The following is a 26474-nucleotide window of genomic DNA, read 5'->3' on the forward strand; positions in this document are numbered from 1 at the left end:
TTTCCATTTTAATGAAATATATTGCTTTTAAACAAAAACTTGACCTGCTTCTAATTGGTTGAACAACAAGACTAGATGATAGCTTCAGATTTATGGATGGGCAATGCATTTATTTCTTGCATTCCAAAGAAAATGGAAAAGTCGGAGTCACAAGACGACACTTTTGGTTCGTATTGAAAGAAGCATTTGATCATGCAATGGTCCCACACTATATAGCACCTTAATAGAAAAAAGACTTCAGTAACTTCTTCTGAATAACTGTTTAACAAAATTAAAGAAAATTTCAGAGAAAGTGTATTAGCTTGAATGCCTTTCAGCAATGTAGTTGTCTAATTAGAGGTCAGATGAAATTGAGGTGACTGGAAAGTCTTTCTTCAAAGCATTCTTTTTTATATAGATATTACACAGTCATATAATAGGCCAAGTGATTGAGCAACATTTGACCTGAGGTGGGGTTATATAGTAATACTCGTGTCCATCCATCCGTCACACAAGGTAGTGAATGCAACTAGTCCATTGTTTAATGGATTGCCATGAAATATCATTAATACTTTGGTCATCATCTAAATAACACTTAATGACAAATTATGTTGATCCAGCAGTTTGTGTGAGCTTTTGCCCAGTTTTAATTACAGCTGAACATGTTGTATAACAAATTTTGTGAAAACAACTGGTCTCAGTTTTCAGTGGATCACCATGCAACTTGGTAAATGCTACTGACATCTATGATGGCCTCAGAGACGGGATGTCGCAGGTTTGAACCCTGGCTGAGTCATACCAAAGACATAAAAATGGTACTAGCAGCTACCTCGCTAGGCGCTTAGCATTAAGAGGTTAGTGTTAGGACTGGTTGGCCTGGTGCCAGTCTGACATTCAGTATGACCACCGTGTCAGCCATCATTACAATCTTGTCATTGCTACTGCTCCTGAATGTATGGTCTTATCAGGATGAGGTTTTCACTTCAAGGCCTTTTATGATGTCTAGTTGTTCATAAATGAAATGGTATTTAATCTGATGTCCAATAGTGCTGCTACAGTGGACATCATGAAAGCCTTTTTATTATGACTCCACTGGAATAGAAAGTCGTATTTGACATGAGGTTTTCACCTAAAAGACTTATCATCATATCCAGCTGGTTTTAAATGAAAATGGTGTCAGTTTGACATCCAGTATGACCACCACACTGATCATCTTGAAAATCTTGATACCACTACTCGTCTTGAATAGATGGTTGTATCAGCATGAGGTTTTTATTAAAAGGCTTCTTATATCTGGTGAGTCCTAAACGAAAATTGTGCTAATATGATGTCTAATATGACAGCCATAGTTTGAAAATCTTTGTTTCAGCTACTTCTCCTGAATGAAGGACCACATCATCATGGGGTTTTCACTACAAGACTTGATCCTGGTTTAAAATGGTTCTTCTCTGACATCCAATATGTGGTCATCTCATAACTCTTTTTTTTGGCCTCTGTTTTTAATTGGGAAGTCATTTTGATGAGGAGTCTCCATCAGAAGATTTCTTATTGTGTCTGGTTGGTCCTTGATGAAAATGACAACCCTCAAATATGGCCATGAACATGGCAGTCTTAAAAATATTGTTGTCCCTTCCAAATGGTTGGCTGTATCATCATGGGTTTTTGACATAAAAGACTTCTTGTGATTCCTAATTTTTCTTAAACGAAAATGATGCTAGTTGTACATCTAATGTGAGTGCCATGATGACTGTCTTAAAAATTGTGTTTGTCACTACTCTCCTTGAATGGATGATGGTCATGGCATGGGTTTTTCCCTCCAAGACCTCTAGTGATGTCTGCTTTATTCTTAATGAAAATGGTGCCAGGCTGGCATCACAGCAGCCAATTTGAAAATCTTTTCATCACAGAAGACTATCGTAGATGGTTTCAGCACTGGGCAGTTAAAAGAAGAAATGATCATAACCTGAATTCCTAGAAATTCTTTTCACTCATTAGAGCATTATTTCCATCAAGCGGCTCTTGTCAGAGTTATTGCTCACTTTGACAAGGAACTGGATTTAGTTTATAACAGAATATAGTGAAAAGAACTAATCTCTCAATTTTCAATGGATTGCCATGAAACTGGTACATTTTATGATCATCTGATGAATGTGTTGATAAGAAATCGCTGTCCTTCAACAGTTTTTGTTAGAGTTATTGCCCCTTTTTGTCCTGCAGCTGAGTACAGTTTAAGAATGTGATTTTGTGACTAGAAGGTTTGACTTTCAGATTTTTATGGATCACTGGGTAACTTGGCATAAAATAGGGTCATGACCTAAAGATGCTCATATTGACATTGCACTGTGTGATCTTTGTTAAGAGACTTAACTTTTCTACATGAGCTTGGTGCAGGATGTGACAGGATTTTGTAATTGAAGCTAATGCAGTTTTCAGTTGACTGCTATGAAATTTAATATGCATCATCATTAAAAGATATGCATGTTGACAGTCATTTTACTTGCATTAATTTCTTAAATTAGTGTGCTTTGTTTTTATTATCGATATATGCCCATCATGTGGGATGGATTGGGCTACAGGAGAGTGAGGATATATTTACATGAGCAAATTGCTCACCATTCCACAAAGTATTTTGGGCTGCAGCCTGTGATGTGCCAGTTGGGCATATCTAGTGCTTTTTAAAAGATTGCAGTTTCTGGCCATATGGTACATTTGTAGGACTATTTCAGCCTATGATTAAACTCTGTGAAAGATGGGAAAGATAATAGGCAGCATTTAATTGTTGGCTAGCATTGCTGCTCTAGCTCGATTTGTTATCACTTAAAGCTTGTAGTAACTTCTCTTGTTGAACTGTTGGTATACTAATTTGGTAACCTTTACTTTAAAAGTACTTTCTTTTCTCACTGTAGATTTAGCACATGAATGGTATGCTCTTTCTAACAGTAGCAATAAATGGTGGCATTATTAACTGGAATTGTAATTCCCTTTCAGAGTACAAAAATTAGGTCCGGTTATTTAGAAGAGTTCACTGTACAAGAAGGGCTGATGGGTCTGGCAATAGGAACACATGGTGCTAATATACAGCAGGCTCGGAGGATAGAGGGCATCACAGCCATAGAACTCAATGAGGAGTCCTGTACTTTTAAAGTATATGGAGAGGTAAATAGTGGTAACATAGACTTTAAAAGGATGTAATGCTATAAAAGTTTTAATATCAGAATATGAATTCTTACAAAAGTAATTTATTTTTAGTATGTGAAGTAAAAGTTGACATACTAATTTCTTAGTGGGTTTTAGTTGATACATCATATCCCCAAAGTCGGGAAACAATAATTTATGCAAATTTAGTATTGAATGATGCAAATCTGATTCTTTGACACTCAGGGCGATTGATATCCCATCCAGTCCACCAATGAATCATTGAAATATAAGTAGTGTTGGGAATTTGCATCAGTGCCTTACATTTTTAGCCAGACTCGAAACAGCGATCACTTTGGTTTCTGTATGTATGTGCATCTATACATCCATTTGTCCATACCCTTAATTAACCTCTATGTTAAAAGTTTTGTATGTAGTCAGTTTCTCATGCACTGTTGGCTATGAAGTGGTGTTAATTTGGATGTATGTACATCTTGATGTGTGCATCATGAGTTTACGAATAGCATCGTGATTTACTCAACATGCAGGCCATGACCAGCTTGTCGTGTTTGCAGAATATTTTGAACTTTTCAGAAGAAAATGTATACTTGGACTCACTTATCTAATGACTATTTTATAGCAGTTGCTTCTGAGACTGTGATATTGATTTTATGTAACGGTATCTACAATAAATTTAGTTTGAACCGGCTGTGATGAAAAATGTGACGGGCGGACTGATTTCCCCATGTAGATTGTCGCATATCAACCTGAGCTGTTTTGAATAAAAGTCACCTTCCCAAGCAGCAAGCTATGCTGAGATACAGCAAAAGATATAATGCATTTTTCAGGCACTGTGAAACGTGAACTTGTCAGGAAAGAACATCTCAGTCCATATCATTCTCACTCGGAGAATGTTTTCCTGTCCATTTCTATTTTTAAAAAATATGAAGTTAGGCTATCTGCTTAGCATTTCTAAATCAGTTTAAAACCAGATGAAGGCTAGAACTGGCTGGCTGGGTTGCACACCATAGCTTTGCAAAAATATTTATGCTTTAAATTTATTTAAAATAAGGTGGGATTTTTTGTGATACACATAAACAATTTGCTTGATTGGTCTACTTATGTGACAGACTGTTGTATGTTACCCATTCATTAGCACAGGTATGTTATCACCATTCTAAACCATTGGGTAAATTGCTATGATGCTATATGCACATATTCATCCCAGGGTTTAGATTGTCCTAGCTGATAAAGGTGCCACTTGGCCACTGTGGTGGTGATCTTGAAAGAATTTTTATACCTACTTCTCCGAAGCACATAGTCATATCAGCATGTGGTTTTCACTACAAATATGTTTCCTGATTGGTCCTAAATAAAACTTGAGCTAACCTGATGAATGTTGCTGTCATACTGACCATCTTGAAATGTCTGGCTGCCAATTCCAACTTCGATGCCTAGATGAAGACAAATATAAAGTTTGGATTTTGAGCTTTGCAAAATGCAAATTATGCCAGAAGGATATTCATTTGCGTGTAATGGGAGAGAGCACTTTTCAGTAGCATGCAGTTGGAAAAACCCCACCCATTACAGCTAATACGGCAAAACACGAAGCCTTCAGTATGATATGTTTTTTTACGAAAGAGGTATCTGTGAACAAAGAGATTCAAGTTTTAACATAGAAACAGTGTAAAGTCTTAATTAGGAAATTAGTTCCATCCGGTTCTGTTTTTGGATTGAGTGGAAATCAGACAGAAAATAATTGCAATGAACACGATAAATGGAAAAATATGGAATACAGCTAAGCTGAGAGAAATATTAATATAACATGAAATAGTTTAAAAAATCAATATGCTGTTTTATATAAGTGATAACATAAATAAAACAAATATGACAATAACAGCTGCTGCTGATGACTGTGCATTGAACACGGAGACTCATTGGAAAATTTCCTTTATCACGACATAAATAATTTGAGGAAAAGTGTTGAGGACAAAATCGCTGAACTTGGAGCTCTTGAAAAACAGATTGATGACAAGCTACAAGAACTGAAAAATTAAATATTTTGGATTTTGTAAATAGTATAGCAGAGAGTAAAATGAACCTTGTTCAGTGACTGTACATAATTCTAATGTCCAGATGTAGGATGTTTAGTAATGGGAATGATATCAATGATCATACTCTTGACTTCATGTTGTTTTTTCACAATAAATTTGCAAGAAATGTTCGTTGTAAGAAGTAATAGTAAGTATTAAGTTGTGTAACATACAGTTTCATTGATGTATCCTTGAAAATTAATGTCAGAATGCACCTTGAAAAACGTGATTTGAAATCTTGAAAAACCTTGAATATTTTGAAAGAAATATGGTACAAACCTTACTTATAATAATGATTCATGCCATCACATTTTAGTTCACTTGGACATAAACCAGGAGAGCTTGTGCCAAGGCCTTTTGTCCTTCATCCATCCATTGTTACTTCTTTAAGTACCTGCAGAATTGCCATCAAGCTTAACATATACATACATCCCATGGTCTAGTTAGACTTGAAAATGGTGCCACATGGACACCCATTGTGGATACTACAGTGGCTTTTTTGAAAATCATATTATCACTAATCCATGTGAATGATTTGTCATGTCGTTATATGGTTTTCAGTACAAGACTTTACGTGTATCTATAGTACAAGTCATATGGGTCATGTATGTGCATTTATTCATTTTAAATTAAATATAAATTGTTCTTTTGACATTTAACACTAATTATCATTAGTCAAAGTCTATTCAATTCTGATTTTTGAATGATCTGCATCTGAACTGTTTTCAAGAAACATTCCGATGAAAATTATTGATCTCTACGGTCTTTTGGTGGCCATATACCAAACTTGGTTCAGAATAAGAGCTCATTGAGTGGAATCGTCACAGTTGAGGGTTGTATGAATTTGTTTATCAATATGTGTAGCATTCATTGTGACATCACAGCATGCGACATTCAATCCAGATTGTGCTGGATCGCACATTTAGGTTCATTTCGTCCAAAAATATCTACTTAAACACTGATTTTGCCGTATACACCTCTCAGGGTGTCTAAATAATGAACTTCCAAAGGAAGTTGGGTGTATACAAATCCAAATGAAGTGAATACTTGCCAGTTAAAGGTATGTAGAATCAAATTCTCAAATATGATACCCATTACTGAAATAGTCAAATGGTTGGTGTTAAATGCCTACATGACCCATGTGACTTGTACTATAATTGGTTCTAAATGAAAATTATATCAGTTTGATGTCTTATATGGTCACCAATTCATCTTGAAAATCTTGATATTAGGTACATTTCCTGAATGGAAAGTCATAGCATGATAGGGTTTTCACCAGAACCCTTATGAAGACTAATTGGTTGTAAATGAAAATGGTGTTGCTTGCATATCCAGTATAGCTGCCAGTGGGTATCATGAAAATCTTGTTGATTATTTAAAATGGTTAGACATATGAAAAAAAGCTGGTGTTCTTCTGAAAGACTTGTTAAGATTTCTAGTTGGCCCTAAACTCAAGATGGTGCCACCGAGACATCCACTACATCTACCACAGTGGTCATCTTAATGGATATTTATATCAACACAGTATTTCTGCTGATAGATGTTTTGTTTTGTCTGGATAAACTTAAATTAGTGCTGATCTGATGTCCTGTATGGCCTCAACCATGTCAGTCTTGAAAATTTTGTTATTGTTACACATTCTATATGGACAGTCATAATAACATATAGTTTTCACTGGAAGTCTTCTTTTCATGTCCAGTGAATTCAAAAATGAAAATGGTTCTTTTCTGTCTTCCAATATAGCCCCATGTTTGCCATCTTGAAATTTTTGTTGTCACAAGTTGGATGCACATATCAATATGCAGTTTTCACCACATAAACTTCCATTGTCACTGGTTTGGATTTTTATCCACTTAGTTAAGATCCCTGTAAAACTATCATTATAATTATGTTATCTTATTGTTTGTAAGTGCTCAGCATTAAGAGGTTAGTGTTAGGACTGGTTGGCCTTGTGTCAGGATAATGTAAGTGGGTGGGACATCATGCTGCATGCCTGCAGCATGCTACCCCAGTGCTAGACATCACTATAAACTGTCACACTGCAGGCATCATAGCAGTATGGCTGATTTTTTTTTAAAGCTATGTTAAAAATCCAAATCACACACGCACGCTCATCCACTTATCATGGAAGCTGTAAAATCAAATCAAATTATAATCAAATCAAATACTGTATGCCTATGTTTTAAAAAAAATCATTTTCTCACATTCCGATATGTGTATGATACTGTTTTCCAGTGTGGAATACCAGTGCAGGACTTCTCATACAGGCCTCTATCCTGACTTGTGGACTGTTTTTCTGTCTACTGTGAGCATAGTCCATGCAAAATAGTAAATACTTCCCAATTTCCATGGTCACTTAGTCTTTTGCATTAACTGCAATACATTTATGTACTAAAGCAATCAGTGACTGAAGTTAAAGTGCACCTTGAAAAACGTGATTTGAAACCTTGAAAAACCTTGAATAATTTGAAAGAAATATGGTTCAAACCCTGCTAGTAATGATCCATACCATCACTTTTTAGTTCAACTCGACATAGACCAGGAGAGCTTGTGCCAAGGTATTTTGTCCTTCATCCATCCATTGTTACTTCTCAAACTACCTGCAGGATTGCCATGAAACTTTACATATACATTCATCCCATGGTCTAGTTAGACTTGAAAATGGTGCCACATGGACACCCAGCGTGGATACTACAGTGGCTTTTTTGAAAATCATGTTATCACTACTTCATATGAATGATTTGTCATGTCATTATTGGGTTTATAAATTGTTCTTTTGACATTTAACACTAATTATCTTTAGCCAAAGTCTATTCAATTTTGATTTTTGAATGATCTGCAACTGTTTTCAAGAAACATTCCAATGAAAATTATTGATCTATATGGTCTTTTGGTGGCCATGTACCAGACTTGGGTCAAAATAAGAGCACATTGAGAGGAATCGTCACAGTTGATGGTTGTATGAATTTGTTTATCAATATGTGGGGCATTCATTGTGACATCACAGCACGCGACATTCAATCCAGATTGTGCTGGATCACACATTTAGGTTCATTTCATCCAAAAATAACTACATATTTTAACACTATTTTGGCATAAGCACCTCTCAGGGTGTCTAAATAATGAACTTCCAAAGGAATATGGGTGTATACAAATCCAAATGAAGTGAATACTTGCCAGTTAAAGGTATGTAGAATCAAATTCTCAAATATGATACCCATTACTGAAATAGTCAAATGGTTGGTGTTAAATGCCTACATGACCCATGTGACTTGTACTATAGTTGGTTCTAAATGAAAATTATGTCAGTTTGATGTCTTGTATGGTCACCAATTCATCTTGAAAATCTTGTTATTAGGTACTTTTCTTGAATGGAAAGTCATAGCATGATAGGGTTTTCACCAGAACCTTTACGAAGACTGGTTGTAAATGAAAATGGTGTTGCTTGCATATCCAGTATAGCTGCCAGTGGGTATCATGAAAATCTTGTTGATTATTTAAAATGGTTAGACATATGAAAAAAGTTGGTGTTCTTCTGAAAGACTTGTTAAGATTTCTAGTTGGCCCTAAACTCAAGATGGTGCCACCAAGACATCCACTACATCTACCACAGTGGTCATCTTAATGGATATTTATATCAACACAGTATTTCTGCTGATTGATGTTTTGTTTTGTCTGGATAAACTTAAATTAGTGCTGATCTGATGTCCTGTATGGCCTCAACCATGTCAGTCTTGAAAATTTTGTTATTGTTACACATTCTATATGGACAGTCATAATAACATATAGTTTTCACTGGAAGTCTTCTTTTCATGTCCAGTGAGTTCAGAAATGAAAATGGTTCTTTCCTGTCTTCCAATATAGCCCCATGTTTGCCATCTTGAAATTTTTGTTGTCACAAGTTGGATGCACATATCAATATGCAGTTTTCACCACATAAACTTCCATTGTCACTGGTTTGGATTTTTATCCACTTAGTTAAGATCCCTGTAAAACTATTATTATAATTATGTTATCTTATTGTTTGTAAGTGAAACATGCAGTCAGCAAAACTTGTTTATATACAGTGGGTAATTATGACTTACTTTGAAAGTCATACCAAACCTAATGACCTTTGTTTTCATATTCATTCTGGGTGAAAATTTTGTCCATTTTTATACTTTTCATGAGAGTTTATAAATTGTCATCAAGAAGGCAAAAGGCTACAAATAAAAGGAAATCAAATTACTAGAGTAATTGTTTACCAAACAGCTGTGATGATAGTCATGTGACGGGCGGTCTGACCTGACCATGTAGATTGTCACATATCGATCTGAGCTATTGTGTCCACTTAAGACTGCTCCTTTGTGCTAGTGTTTAGAGCGTCCTCCTTGGATACGGGAGGTCATGGGTTCAGTCTCTGGCCGAGTCATACCAAAGACTTAACAAAAATGGTACTAACATTTGCCTCGCTTGGCGCTCAGCATTAAGAGGCTAGTGTTAGGACTGGTCGGCCTTGTGTCAGGATAATGTAACTGGGTGGGACATCATGCTACATGCCTGCAGCATGCTACCCCAGTGCTAGACATCACTATAAACTGTCACACTGCAATCATCATAGCAGTGTGACTGATTTTTTTTTAAAGCTATGTTAAAAATCCAAATCACACACGCACGCTCATCCACTTATCATGGAAGCTGTAAAATCAAATCAAATACTGTATGCAATTTTGTCACTAGCTAAACTAGGTCTGAGATACTACTTTCTCACATCCCGTATCATTATGGAATGATTTTCAAAGAATGCCCATGTTTTAAAAAAAATCATTTTCTCACATTCCGATATGTGTAAGATACTGTTTTCCAGTGTGGAATACCAGTGCAGGACTTCTCATACAGGCCTCTATCCTGACTTGTGGACTGTTTTTCTGTCTACTGTGAGCATAGTCCATGCAAAATAGTAAATACTTCCCAATTTCCATGGTCACTTAGTCTTTCGCATTAATTGCAATACATTTATGTACTAAAGCAATCAGTGACTGAAGTTAAAGTGCACCTTGAAAAACGTGATTTGAAACCTTGAAAAACCTTGAATAATTTGAAAGAAATATGGTTCAAACCCTGCTAGTAATGATCCATACCATCACTTTTTAGTTCAACTCGACATAGACCAGGAGAGCTTGTGCCAAGGTATTTTGTCCTTCATCCATCCATTGTTACTTCTCAAACTACCTGCAGGATTGCCATGAAACTTTACATATACATTCATCCCATGGTCTAGTTAGACTTGAAAATGGTGCCACATGGACACCCAGCGTGGATACTACAGTGGCTTTTTTGAAAATCATGTTATCACTACTTCATATGAATGATTTGTCATGTCATTATTGGGTTTATAAATTGTTCTTTTGACATTTAACACTAATTATCTTTAGCCAAAGTCTATTCAATTTTGATTTTTGAATGATCTGCAACTGTTTTCAAGAAACATTCCAATGAAAATTATTGATCTATATGGTCTTTTGGTGGCCATGTACCAGACTTGGGTCAAAATAAGAGCACATTGAGAGGAATCGTCACAGTTGATGGTTGTATGAATTTGTTTATCAATATGTGGGGCATTCATTGTGACATCACAGCACGCGACATTCAATCCAGATTGTGCTGGATCACACATTTAGGTTCATTTCATCCAAAAATAACTACATATTTTAACACTATTTTGGCATAAGCACCTCTCAGGGTGTCTAAATAATGAACTTCCAAAGGAATATGGGTGTATACAAATCCAAATGAAGTGAATACTTGCCAGTTAAAGGTATGTAGAATCAAATTCTCAAAAATGATACCCATTATTGAAATAGTCGGTGTTAAATGCCTACATGACCCATGTGACTTGTACTATAGTTGGTTCTAAATGAAAATTATGTCAGTTTGATGTCTTGTATGGTCACCACTTCATCTTGAAAATCTTGTTATTAGGTACTTTTCTTGAATGGAAAGTCATAGCATGATAGGGTTTTCACCAGAACCCTTACGAAGACTGGTTGTAAATGAAAATGGTGTTGCTTGCATATCCAGTATAGCTGCCAGTGGGTATCATGAAAATCTTGTTGATTATTTAGAATGGTTAGACATATGAAAAAAAGTTGGTGTTCTTCTGAAAGACTTGTTAAGATTTCTAGTTGGCCCTAAACTCAAGATGGTGCCACCGAAACATCCACTACATCTATCACAGTGGTCATCTTAATGGATATTTATATCAACACAGTATTTCTGCTGATGTTTTGTTTTGTCTGGATAAACTTAAATTAGTGCTGATCTGATGTCCTGTATGGCCTCAACCATGTCAGTCTTGAAAATTTTGTTATTGTTACACATTCTATATGGACAGTCATAATAACATATAGTTTTCACTGGAAGTCTTCTTTTCATGTCCAGTGAGTTCAGAAATGAAAATGGTTCTTTTCTGTCTTCCAATATAGCCCCATGTTTGCCATCTTGAAATTTTTGTTGTCACAAGTTGGATGCACATATCAATATGCAGTTTTCACCACATAAACTTCCATTGTCACTGGTTTGGATTTTTATCCACTTAGTTAAGATCCCTGTAAAACTATCATTATAATTATGTTATCTTATTGTTTGTAAGTGAAACATGCAGTCAGCAAAACTAGTTTATATACAGTGGGTAATTATGACTTACTTTGAAAGTCATACCAAACCTAATGACCTTTGTTTTCATATTCATTCTGGGTGAAAATTTTGTCCATTTTTATACTTTTCATGAGAGTTTATAAATTGTCATCAAGAAGGCAAAAGGCTACAAATAAAAGGAAATCAAATTACTAGAGTAATTGTTTACCAAACAGCTGTGATGATAGTCATGTGACGGGCGGTCTGACCTGACCATGTAGATTGTCACATATCGATCTGAGCTATTGTGTCCACTTAAGACTGCTCCTTTGTGCTAGTGTTTAGAGCGTCCTCCTTGGATACGGGAGGTCATGGGTTCAGTCTCTGGCCGAGTCATACCAAAGACTTAACAAAAATGGTACTAACATTTGCCTCGCTTGGCGCTCAGCATTAAGAGGCTAGTGTTAGGACTGGTCGGCCTTGTGTCAGGATAATGTAACTGGGTGGGACATCATGCTACATGCCTGCAGCATGCTACCCCAGTGCTATACATCACTATAAACTGTCACACTGCAATCATCATAGCGGTGTGACTGATTTTTTTTTAAAGCTATGTTAAAAATCCAAATCACACATGCACACTCATCCACTTATCATGGAAGCTGTAAAATCAAATCGAATACTGTATGCAATTTTGTCACTAGCTAAACTAGGTCTGAGATACTACTTTCTCACATCCCGTATCATTATGGAATGATTTTCAAAGAATGCCCATGTTTTAAAAAAAAATCATTTTCTCACATCCTGATGTGTGTATGATACTGTTTTCCAGTGTGGAATACCAGTGCAGGACTTCCTCATACAGGCCTCTATCCTGACTTGTGGACTGTTTTTCTGTCTACTGTGAGCATAGTCCATGCAAAATAGTAAATGCTTACCAATTTCCATGGTCACTTGGTCTTTTGCATTAATTGCAATACATTTATATACTAAAGCAATCAGTGATTGAAGTTAAAGTGATCGCAAACAGGCCCTTTTATACTGATCAACCTAGATATATGTATGGCTGTTTGGGTACAATTTTGAGTAAAGAAAGCTGTTGTTAACGTTAATTATTTTAAAAATTCATATTACTTCTAAGGGTAAATCAGCTCCAGATCAAAGTTGAATTCAGGACTATTCATTAATTTTTGTCTGTCGTGATTAATGTTTTGGATAAGAGGAGACTTCTTTGTTTTTACCTGTTTACATATGTATTGCACAAGCTATCTGCAGTACACAATGCAAACACCATGTATTGCCATTGCCATAGCTGTTTCAACCACTGCTCTTTGCAAGCTAAAATGTGTTTAAACATCATTTACAGATTACGCTGAACATTTCATTGTAAACCTACTGTTTTAAGCTTAATATTGAGGTAAGGAAATTTTCAGTGGATATTTTGTTTTCTGAAAGTCACAGCAATATTAGTAATACACCAATTTTACTTACAATCATCATTTTTCATTCAGAAACGTGAAACAAAAACATTTCTTCATGGAAAATGTAACCATTGTTTTATCCCTTCATACTTTTTTAGACTGAGGAGTCGGTAAAGAAAGCTAGGAGCATGTTGGAGTATGCAGAGGACTTATTCCATGTGCCCAGGGATTTAGTGGGTAAGTTGCTTACATCCAGCTTACATTGATAACCAAGGTTCAGTTGTTACAACCCGTTGTCTTTAAGAGCCCAACATTTTTAAAACTGAGGGTCAAGTAGAATTGTATTATTTGCCTGAATTTCAAATAAGATGGAGAAAGAAAACAAAAATGTCAATTTTTGTCGTTTGTACATGGCAAGCAAAAAAAAATTTTCTTTCTCGAGCAATTGATAAAATGTTACTTGTTATTATATAAATGCAGTCATATAAATATATTGAGATCTTTGTAAATTTATTTTATGGGGATAAATTAATAATGTGTGATATTTATTGACATGTCACCTCATTATTGATATATGTCAGTCAAGTGTAAATTGTTTTGCAAGCTTTTGCTTGAATTTATCATCGTGATAACAGATAAATACTTAATAGTGATTCCTAAAAGATGGCTGATAGTTTACAAATTGAAACTAGATTCATCCAGACCACTTTAACAGGTACTATTTACATAAACATCTGGTCAAAGTAAGAAACATAATGTTAGTTTTTACTGGGTTGGCCTTACATTATTTGTAATGTATAAAGGAGCCAGGTGATAAAAGTGCCCTAGTCACACAAGATTAACTGTCTGTTGTCCGATTTGAAATTAGCTATTCACAGCAACCCATGCTATGAAACTCCCACAACTAAAAATCTGTGATTCACAAATAATCTCAATGAAGCCTTGCCATGTTTTATTAGTGTAAGTTTGTCTACTTCAGTCTTGATCACCAATTATTTTGTTTTAATCTTATGGCTGTTTCCATGCATCTTTGACACTGCCCAACTGCAGTGGTAAAGAAAATGCAGATTACTTTAAAGTTCCCTCTGCTGGTGTTACTGACTTGTATTGGCATACTGATAACTTGGAGACTATTAACACTTTGGGTGCATTGTTTTGGAACATAGGAATCTCGGTGAACACTTTAAGTTGTGGAGAATCAGGTAGAGCAACCATAAGAATTGATTTCCTAACCTGTTAAAGCTTGAAAAGTTAGCTGTGCACATGCCTTCTCAGACTGCAGATTGTGAGAGGGGTCCACTTTGCCCAGAGCAGCATTCACATGGCAATCAAAGCAATTTACTCCTGAAAATGTAAACAGAATAATGCTAGTAGAGTTACAAGGTGGTTCATTGGAAGTTTTCGGTTTCAAAAGAGCACTGATATATGGAAAGTGAACAAGGAATGACGTGTTCCTGGTAAGATTTGTACCACCTTGTTATTTTCCTGCTCTTCACACACAATTGTGTTGTTTAATTGAACTAATGGGGGCAGCTCCATACATGCAGACCATTATGCTTTTTTCATCAAATTGTGCATTACACTAGACTGTATATGGATTTTGCCTTTTTGTACAATAAAAGTAGAAATAAAATAAAGCAATAAAAAGTTATTTTTTTTATCCTATCTTTAATTCCACTGTTATAAATTTGAATATAAAAAAATGTTCAGTATATTCTGTGCTTTTATTGTGGTTCTGATCCATATGACATATAGAGATTACACTTTTTACTCCCAAATTACACTTTTTTGCCACTTAAAATAGCAATAATTACGCTTGTACCTCTTGGGAGATTTGTTTGTATGGAGCTCCTCCTCCAGCTCATTTTCCTGGCAGAATCACCCTAGCCATGACAGTTTACTGAAATGACAAACACAATCTGTATTAAAGACTTTACCTTTCACTTGACATTAGTATGGAGGTTGAGTTATTTAATTGGCACAGGATTTATCCATAGGACAGTAATGTGGCATCCCTTTTGAGTTTACTACCTATGAAATAATAATTTTCTTTATAGTGGGAAATTTGTTGTGGACACTGGTTAAGTAAAGAGGGTATACTTTATTGCAGCATGCTGGAGATAAACTGGCTGATTGCCATGGCAACCAGATCCTGCCTAGATTGTATAAAAAGCATCACAAAATTAGCATATTTTTCCGTTTTCATTTATACTGAACTTTTTTCTTGCCAAATCAGCTGTGCTTTAAATTGTTTAAATGTATAATTGAGATAACCAAGATTTTCTAATAATTTGGTTTACACTGTACAAGTTCCACTAGATATAGTTAAGTTTTCAGTAAAGTGTTATGATTGAACATTGAACTTCTGCATTGAACACATCGGTAAGCTTTTTTTAGGGTATTGCCTTGTTCCAAAGTTTGAAGTTTGCTCTCATCTTGTTCTGTTTTGGTGAATCCATGATGACACTTAACTGCACTAGTTCAAAGAATGGCATATTCCTCTGTATATTATCAAAAAAATTTCAACTGTTCTATTTAAAATTTGAAATGTCACAACTGCTAGTTGCCGTGCACATGTTTACAAATGGTGGACACTGTTATGTACAATGGATAAACTGCTTTAATCCTGCCACTGATGTGATGATTTGCTTCATATTTACTTTCTAGATCCATTCTCTTAAGTGATAGCTAAGGGAATCAAGATTTAATTTCAAATGTTCAGGATATCTTAATTGGGTTTGTCATGAAAAGCATCAGAGGAGTCATGTGTGTAACTGGGTTGGTGTCAGAAAGTGTCATTATCCAGTAAAGGGTTAATATATATGGAACAGTAAGGTTTCCTTTCAGTGTTGATTAATCCACTTTATTTTTTGTATAGTTATTTTGTATGAAATATGGAATAGATGGTTATATATGAAAAAGTTAAAAGTAATTACTGTTATTCACCATTCAGAGGTTGAAATAATAAATGGCAAATGAGTCTAACTCTAATGTGTCCTTTCAGCAAAAATAATTGGCAAAAATGGTCGAAATATACAAGATATTGTGGACAAATCAGGTGTTGTAAGGGTGAAGATTGAAGGTGACAACGAGAGAGAAACCCCAAGAGAAGAGGTAAGATAGGGGAGATGTGCAGTTGGCTGTCTCATTATTATATAGTACCCAAAATAGGCAATTAATTTTCAGTGTGGTTAGTGCTGCTGTTATGAAGTTGTCAATTCAAAGACATAATGGCCAACAAGACTGCTCATGTTGAGAAGAATGCAGTCTTGTCAGTCCTCATGTTTTGTTTCATTACATCAGTAATAGTGTTATGATTTATGAGAATTCAGACCTACCCGAGACTGTGCAACAAGAGTATTTCAACTTTTAACCTTCAAGACAGATTTTTATGTCAACTTGAAGCAGCATTTTGATAATGTAAGTCCATATATAATCTTGGACTTCTAAAGAGAATACCATTTATGTAAAAAAAAATGTTGACCCTTTGTTTAAGGATTTTATCAAATTCACCTTTATCTTTGATTTTATTTACTTTTTATGGAATTTTTTTGGTAACATTTTAACATTTTATATTTTTATCTTTCAGGAGTGCATGTTTACTTTTGTTTGGAAGGGGTCCCTGAATATTTTAAGAGTTTTTAATGTCTTTATTTGAACAGCTATATCTTTTACTCAGCACTATGTAACCAGAATTGTGCTGATTTGCCATCATATATACATACATATGTACATGCCACAACATATATGGTTTGCATAACCTTGAAAAGTAATCAGATTTGAGTGGTTGTTTTCTAAACTCTTTACATTTCTTTGAAAAGGTTGGTTTCATTCTTGAATTTTGGCAGAAATTTCTGGAAATTATCTAAACACAATGTTAAAACGTAATAAACTCTATCATTTGTTAAATTAAAAATTGAAAATTTGTTTTACATAATGTCCAAACATAAATAAATTGAGCTAATATTTTGTTGGGTCAGATGACATACAACACCAGTAGTTAACAAGTAACATATGGAGAAAGTTCCGATTCCATAAGACAAAAAAAATAAATGGGGGCTGTATGAACCATGCAGCATTTGAAAATTAAATGGTAATTAATGATCTTGTTATATAAGATGAGCTTACACGAGGAATGGAAGTGATGGGGGGGGGACAGGTAATATGATAAAAATACACTACTTTGACGGAGGACAAGGTGATCTCATCAAAGTTAGCCTCTCCTGAGAGTAGCCTTCTAATATTTAGCTGTTAACTGCCATGATTTTACTTTAGTTTCTTTGGAAAATACCACTAAAATATGGGCTACAGTACAAGGTACTGATTTTACAGGATCTGTTTTTTCCACCAAGATTCAGTATGCTAAGTTCTAGTCATTTCTTAGGATTACTTCTCTCACTGAAACACTTGAGAATGCTTTATTGCATTAAATTCAAGAATCTTTGTGACTGTGAGCAAAACCATTGGATGTCATTCCATTGAGTTTGATGTTATGAACTTTTGACCAGCAAAACTTAAGCAGCATCCATGGTTTGCTTTGCCATATTATCCCCCTTTTTATTACATATTACCCTACACCCCAATGCCCCCTCCAGACTGTGACCCAGAAGCCATAAACCAAAATCCTTGAAATATATTATGTATCCTCCTGTGATGACTCTATAAAGTTTAGTCCCCAAAATTGTGCAAGTGTCACAGTGACTGTAATCACAACGTTTGCACATCTGATATTCGATCACCCACCCCCATCCCCCTCTGCCAGGTATTGCACGATAGGGTCCCCCCCAAAAAAAAAAAAAAAAATTGTGCCACTCTCATAGATGGGTAGCACATGGGACACTTAAGCATGGTAAAATTCCACCCAGGGGTTTAGGAGGAGATGAGAATTAAAGAATGTATAGACTGATGAACAGACAGACTGAGGTTATCACAATATCCCCCTGAGGATTATAAGGTAATCCGATTTATTATCTATCCAAATAAAAGATGCATTGGTCTTAATGGAATTTAAAATGTACACTAAAATCATGATCTTGCATCAGCCACTGGTACATAATATTTTCAAACTATGATTATGTCTTCATTAACACAAACTGGTTGATAGAGGGGAGGTATCATCTGATATTCAGATAATTAGATACAGTAAGCATCATGTTTAATTTTTGGATTATAATTGAAATATGTTTCTTTTACCTTGATTCCATCTTGCCATTCCACCTGTTTGCATAATTGTATTTATTTTCTCCTTATCTTTTTAAACCTAGTTGCAGCCGTTCCCAAAAATAGAAGTTGAGGTAAGCTCTCCATTTCCTACAAAGGTTTGGTTTGTAAAAAAAATATATCCGTTTGAAAATAAGTGGCATTAAGTCATTTGTACATATGATAGAGAGGAAGACCTAGAGGGGAGAAGTAAATATTTACAGTGAAGATCCCTACAATTTAAAGTAGTGGGGGATATTGTGATACGTACGTACATATGTGTGTAAAGTCCTTGAACTCATCCTACACTGTAAGAGCTAGACACTTGAAACTTGGGTCAGTGATAACTTTATGAGGGTAGATCATGGCAACTTTTCAGAAATTTTATTGTGCCCCTGGTAGTGGAGATGCAGGGTCTATACTGGGATGAAGGGTTTGTGCTGGTTTCACAATAAACACTAAAAAATGAATGGGGCAAATTCACAACGTATCAGTCTTGGAACAAACTCTAGACGTGGTGGTTATGGGGTGGTGTCTGGTAATAATTTCTGCATAAATTTCAAATAATTTTATGTCTCATGTGTTAGAATTATTATATGTGATCACCGGGTGTCAACAACTGTCAGAGTGGGACCCATGGGTGATTCCCTAGAATTATTTCCTACCCATAATATCTTAGCCCCCCACCCCGGCCATAGAATATAAACATTTTAGAGCCCCATCCTATAATCACGTGCACTTGCTGGGCACAAAAGAAAAAATTATGCATGCAACTGTCATTGAAACCATGGTTCATCCCTTGGGTCAGAACTTGAAAAATTTTGAGATTCACTTGATTTAGCCATATATACATGTTCTAGGCATGAACTGACACACTTGTACATGCAGTTTTCATTGACCTGGGATCCATTCCTACCCCTTTGAATCTTCTGAGATCTAAATGGATGTTCATGCTTCTTGTGACCCATGGTTCATCCCTGCCCAAAAATGGACTTTGCCTTGGGTCAAAACATGGAAACAAAATGTGTGTGTGTGTGTGTGTGTGTGTGTGTATATATATATATATATATATATATATATATATATATATATATACATACATACATACATACATACATACATACACACACACACACACACACACACACGCACAGACATATACATGCTATTGTCATTGACTTGGATCCATCCTCCCTACCCCTCTAAAACTTTATTGATCTAACAGGCTGTTCATGCTTCTTACATTGTTTTTAAAAAAAGCATCCGGCTATCATCATCCCATAGAATGAGGTTCAAATACATTCTCTGATCACATTACCGTTTAAAAGAAGCTTTGCTACCTATTGAATCTATAAAGACAAAAAATGTGTTTCCAGTCTATTTTCCATATAGAAGGGAAGAAACTCTTACCAATCCTTACCTCCCCTTACAACCTCTAGGAGGCCAAAGGTTGTTCACTCCGTGTTTAGCTTTTGCTCAATACATCATAACTAGTACCTTATATAATCTTAGTTAATCCTTTGAATTATTGATCACCCAATGACAAAGTCAATATGGTATTGAGTAAAGGTATATATATATATATGTTTTCATTAACATGGCTGATTCACTTATCTAGTAATAGATATTAATTATTTGTGCAGCTGAACACTTTCAGTTTGTTATTTCCTGAAAGTAGTATGCAAAAAAAATCTATCTTCACATTGAAAGAACAGAGGGTTGGTCATCCTGGGTACAGCATTCTGACAGCCAACATTGACTTGCCACCTAGACCAACCATAGACAGTCTTCGAGCTGGCTCCAGGCTCCTTCGGTTCCAAAACATGGGTTGACCTGTTTCCCAAGAATGAGTGAGCAATCAAGGTTATTTCAGAGAGGCTTGAGATTTCATTATATCCACACCACTGCCCCACCCCCTTTAGACTTCCATGATGGACTTCCAATTTGGAACAGGTATGAATTTACAGAAGGACATCTGGTTACTAATTGCTTTTTGGACAGTGGAAATGGTTCACAAGCTGAACTCACTGGGATTTTACTCCAGGCTGTTTGTAGTTCCCAAGGACATGGTAATCTTAGACCAGACTTAGATTTACTTCAGTCAGCTCAACCAGTTCATAGCTGCACCAAAGTATAAACTTCAGGTGGTAAAATGAGACATTTTAGTCAAAAGCAATACATTTTTGGTAAGGTAAAACTAACACCATGCATGCTTTCATGTTGGTTTAGTTTCAAAGGATCATGTTACCAATTTCATGCTGTCTGTTCAGCCTCAATATCAGCCCATGGGCATTCACCAAGATTATCAACTATGTTGTCTCACTCTTCTAGTCAACCTTGTCCACAGTGACATTGTGTAAGTCAATGACATCATCAAGAACACATGGAAAGTTTATCTATGGTCAAGGGCAGAAACAGTCTTCTTTCCCTTTTGAGTCAGCTAGGGTTTCTGATCATTTGGGATGAGTCAGATGTCACTCCATCACAGCATTTTGTCCTGCTGAGCATGAAACTTTGTACAGATCTTAACATTGTTTACCTCCTCCCTCAGTTGCACATGACATGGATTTAACAAGCTCACAAAATGGATTTCCAACAGTGGATCTGGGCAAGAGAGTATACTTGTAACTGTCCTTGTTCTGCACATTGTGGTAGTAGATGTGACTCTGCTGATCCACCTTTTCATAAGCCCTTTGCAAATAGCCTGGCTAGCCAACTGCGACCCTTTTTCAAGTCTACTAGATCAATAAATCATTATCTTGAATATTATAGTGTCTTTCCTGTGTCAGGGGTATAGCAGACAATGGCTCACAGCAGCAATTACTCTAGAAAAACCAAACCGGAAATTACTTCTGCATGGATGCCAGCTTGTTTGGTTGACGAGCCCATCTGTGGCCCATCTTTACCAAAGCCAGTGGCAATTGGGGGGCCACATCAGCGTTTTAGAAATGAAATTCATAGTAAGTGTGTTATTTCTGGAAACGAAGTCCTCCTTATGATGGACAATTAAATGGGGAGATGAAATTACATCATCTTTGCACTCTGGTTTGGGACTTTCTTGGTACACGCATATAACTACAATGTCCCATATCAGACATTCCATGGGCAGGTGTAATGTTCTACCAATTCAGTGTCAAGTAGGGGCCAAATTCTTCACACAGTGGTCTGTCCACACATTGGTCAGCAGAATTGTGCTTTTTGGTGCCACCTGATGATTGATGTGTTCACAATGAGGCGGAGTCCCAAACAGCCCACTTTCATCTCACCAGTTCAGACCACAGGAATGGGAAGTGGATGCACTTTGTCATTTGAGAGGGATTTTGGAGCTATGCAGGCCCCTCCCATGATCTTATACCAAAAATAATTCATTTGTGAGGGTCACAAATGTAAAGTGGTTCTGATACCCCTTCTTAAGTAGAACAATTCCAGGGTAAACATCCTGTTCAATCTAGCAACAGACATTCCTAGAAAAATTCTCATGAGACAAACCTACTCATATAACCATGATGGCAGGTGTTCCATCCATGTCTGAACAAATTCTTCACATCTGACTCTTGTCAGGAGGGAGTCTTCCAGAGAACAGAAAGTTTAGGCCTTCTGGCATGAAAAGAATTAGATGAGCTCCAGGGCCCTCCACTTAAAGGATTATGAATAGAAGTGTCTGATTTTCAGGGACTGATACAACACCATCTTCCCTTTTAGTGCCTTAGTTTCAGAGTTGGTGAACTCTTTCTCTGGCAGTACAGTAGTCCCACTCTTGAACAGCCCCCCTGACCAGCAGCCACCTGCTTCTTATGACCAGCATCACTTGGCACTGATGAGTTTGTGTTAAAAAAAGTACCCCTCAAGAATGGTCACCCATTAGTGCGGCTAGCATATTAGTACAAAAATGTAAAATGTTCCCCTCACAAGCACTTTAATTTAAAATGTGTCCAGAACCAATAATTAATTCATATCGTGATGTAAGGTAAGTAATCAGATTATCTCAAATGTACATGTCTCCCGATGTCAGGTTTCCATTACTGAAAGAAATGTTGACTAAAGTACATGTTGTTGTAGGGTTTAATGCCATTTTTCAGCACACGATAGGCTATACATGGCGGCCAGTATTAATGTTGGAGGAAGAACCCAGGAGAACGCACAGAAAAAAACACTGACCCACAAGAAGCCACTGGTAGGCTTTCTCACATACCCATATTGGCCAAATCTGAGACTCGAACCCACGCAGACAGAGGTGAGGTGGCAATGATCCATAATAGACCACTTGGCCACTTGGGGCCCCCTAAAGTACATGTAATACATAGATTAATATTATATCATTATCTATTAGAGCCGACGTTTCCAGGAAATGGGCTCAACAATGTTATGATGGAGTTTTGGGATTCTCATATCTGTTGAGTTCTTCTCTTTGATGATTACAACCGGATGCAGTTTTCAAGATCATAATATGGTCAGCAAAGGCTAAAAATAGATTTTATGGATTAACACGCACACAGAGAAATTAACCCTGAACAGAACAGGGTACCAAAGACTGAAGAATCATGTGCATCACATTTATTGCTTCCTTTACGAAGAAGTAATTTTGTCCACTCTACAAAAGTTTCATCTGCATAATTAAATCGCATACAGTTAGCAACAGCTGAATAAATCCTTACCAAATATTGACATGTCATTACGTAAACGGAGACCTATTATTTTAGAAGAAAGTCATTATTCTACTCGACGACATCGGGTGGTGGGGCTTGCCAAACAATTTTATGTAGAAAAGACTTGAATTAAACAGTTTTGTGTTGAAAAGACTCCAATAAACAATGTCAAAACCAATAAGGAGATTATTCAGCAGCAGTGGGAAAATGGGGCAAATGGTGGAAAGAGAATTATGTATGTACCTAGATTTAAATGACCTTTTTGAATGGTTTTGCAATGTGCATGACAACAATACCTGCTTGCATATCACACTTATGTCAAGAATAAGAACTATTAATGTATATTCAGTTGAAATAAGTCTGTTCTTAAGACAAGAAGAACCTTTTAAAAATGAATGTTGTTTTTAAACTAAGATCTTAAATGAAGGTATTTAATGCTTTGAAGTATGTAGCTTTCTTACTACGTACATTACATATATTTCTCACAAAAACTTTAGTCCCCCTCTGGAAAGGCCACCCAACTTATAAGGCCACTTTCCCGATGCAGAAGGGGTGGCTGTATAAGAGGTAACCACTGACAAGGAGAAAAAAGTTAGCCCCTACTACAATTAAAAGCTACCAGCTCATGACACTTTCAAGCTTCATGGTAGTGCACATATATATATATATATATATATATATATATCCAAGACCCAAGTTCAGACACTGCATAAAGCATATGGAAAAGTGCTGTGGAACCTGGCAATGTCTCATTCTTCCAGTCAAGCTGGTTTTTATACCAACTTGACTGGAAGAATGAGGCATTGCCATCTCCTGGCATCATTGCAAAAGTGGATAATATGCTCTGTGTATCCTGAGACATAATAGATGACTGGCATGTGGAGTCAATCTGTGTGATGGAGCTTTGCAGAGAGACAAGAATTGAATTGGGTAGGTCTGGTCAGTGCAGCCAATACAGTCACCAGGCTGGTTTGATGTCAACACAGCCTTACTACAGCCATAGAGCAGTGCTTTTGGTGTATTTGTCCAAGATTTTACTCAGTCAAAAAGCTATTACTTCCTTTACTATTATCAGTATCATCATGTCTTATGTGACCAGCATTTGTTCTGGTCTTATATTATGAGTGTGGTTTACCTTGATTAAGCGAAGAATCCTTGTTACTATTTGATTGGCTTTGGTACATATATGATAGCTAGCATTGTCTTCACGTCAAACCTGTTCTCTTTATACTGATGTGATTGGGGAATGTATTCAAAGGAGAAAGCAAATTGTTCAGTTGGTCATGTTTCTTCAAGAATAATTACCCAATCACATTATTAGTAAACCCTGTCATACTTCGCCACAAATGTATGGATTCTCTTTGAGGTATTACTTAAGGTAAAACTGAGTAACCAACTGAAGCCACCAAGTGATGGTGAGGGAAAGTATGATAAGAGTTTTTTCCCTTTGTATGGAATATAGATGGGAAAAACACAATTTCTGTCATTTCTTTATTACTGGATCTGAAATAGCAGAGCTCCATCCAAATTCAGTGTCATTGGGTAAGTATTCTTGAAAAAATGTACTTAATGGTCCAAGCACAAGGATTTGGATATAGCTGTTTCTGATTTAATATGCCTATGATGAATTGTATATAATGTATGCTCATCTATTAAAAATAAACCCAGCTCTGTCATCATCACAGTGTACAGTACCCACAAATCAGGATCTGTGCTGTTTGTTTGAAATACTAAGTTGAGGAAACTGTGTACCCAGATCTGTCATTACATTGTGTATAGTACCATCCATCAGGATCTGTACTTTTTGTTTGAAATCCTGGTGTGGAGCAAATAATATAGATCTGTTGTCATTGCATAGTGTACAGTACCATCATATTAGAGTATGTGCTGTTATGTCTGAAATCCTGAGGAAGAGCAAACAGCTTGGACCTATATCTGTTATCATTGCAGGGTGTACAGTACCATCCCATCAGGGTCTGTGCTTTTTGTTTGAAATCCTGAGAAAGAGTAAACAGCATGGACTCTTATCTGTTATTGTATTATGTACAGTACTAATACATTATTGTCTGTATTGTTCATTTGGAATCCATAGGAAGACCAAACAGCATATACCCATATCTGTCATTGTATAGTGTACAGTTGGGTTGAAACAAGTAATCAAAATTTGATGGCTCAATACCATTTCGATATTTGTTTCCCATGTACAATTTAAGTATGTTACTGATCATTTAATATTAACATTCACACAATGTTTCTCTTTTGCTCTGCATCATGTCATGCAATGAAATACGATTGATGGTTATTGTTTGTTCAGTGCCAGGCTAAAATAATAACACCAATCAGAATAACTTAGCATATTCACTGGATGACACACCAGAAGTATTGGTATCCATATTCAATCAAATAGATACAAAGCAACAGAGAAACTTTGTGCAAAGTGGCTGCTAAATGATCTGTAAAGTACTTAAATTGTACAATGGATCCATGTTATTTTACACCAGTATATTTAATCAGTGACGGAACATGCCAACAGGATAAAAAGAAAATTAGCACTGAATTGGCAAGGTGGCAAATTCCAAGTTTTGGCTTTAATTTCCTTTTTCACTGAATGAAACTAGTGGGTGTAGCAGTCATTTTGCATATGCAGGAAGTACAGTGTATCAGATCTGTTCCTTAATCATCTCCACTCCCAGACTAAGACCTGTTCTAGATAAGAGTTCCATGCATGAGGAAATTGCACTGTTTCTTCTGTTTTTAAGATAACACCATAATGACTTCCAGCCTTATATGAAGACCTGAAATTGGTAATGCAGTCTTTTAAAAGCGTTCATGCCATGCAAAACATGTAGTGACCAAGATGAGCCCTGTACCTGATCAAATGGAGCAGTCTGAACTGCTCTGAAAAGTTGTATGAAAATCACCAAAAGCTAACTGGTAGTCTGTTTTGGAAGAGTTGTTCTTTTTATCTTGTTGTTGTAGGGTTTAACGCCATTTTTCAGCACAAGATAGGCTATACATGGCGGCCAGTATAAATGTTGGAGGAAGAACTGAGGAAAACCCCAGAAAGAACCACCGACCCACAAAAAGCTACTGGCAGGCTTTCTCACATACCCACATTACCCACGCAAACAGAGTTAGACCACTCGGCCACTTTTTGGGGTCCTCTTTCTATCTTGTCAGAGATGAGATAGTATATGAAAAGATAAGTCTATGTCTGTGTCTGTAATTTTCAGGCGGAAATGCAACCATCATTTAATACATACTAAATGGCACCAATCTACCAATGACAGACCTTTTAATGATGAAAAGACCATCAAATGATATGTGCATTGATGATGTAATGCAGCTTATGACTATATTGTGATTCATAGGCTGCTTAGGTGTAT

At 36.2% G+C, this 26474-nt stretch overlaps 1 protein-coding gene across 7 annotated transcripts in view; it reads left to right on the forward strand.

Moving 5' to 3' along the window:
• The window catches only part of LOC149799969 (RNA-binding protein FXR1-like), a 135736-nt gene that overhangs the window by 59769 nt on the left and 49493 nt on the right, over nt 1-26474 (forward strand). For 6 of the 7 annotated variants that reach the window (XM_089959484.1, XM_089959485.1, XM_089959481.1 and 3 more), the window contains exons 8-11: nt 2968-3135; nt 13402-13480; nt 16248-16357; nt 18508-18537. In XM_089959484.1, coding sequence (XP_089815610.1) covers nt 2968-3135; nt 13402-13480; nt 16248-16357; nt 18508-18537 — 387 coding nt within the window. The remainder of the gene's footprint in view (nt 1-2967; nt 3136-13401; nt 13481-16247; nt 16358-18507; nt 18538-26474) is intronic. The other variant, XM_089959483.1, reaches the window with a different exon arrangement.

The sequence above is a fragment of the Sinohyriopsis cumingii genome, chromosome 5 (genome assembly GCF_028554795.1).
Source record: "Sinohyriopsis cumingii isolate HCF-2022 chromosome 5, ASM2855479v2, whole genome shotgun sequence".
Classification (NCBI taxonomy): Eukaryota; Metazoa; Mollusca; class Bivalvia; order Unionida; family Unionidae; genus Sinohyriopsis; species Sinohyriopsis cumingii.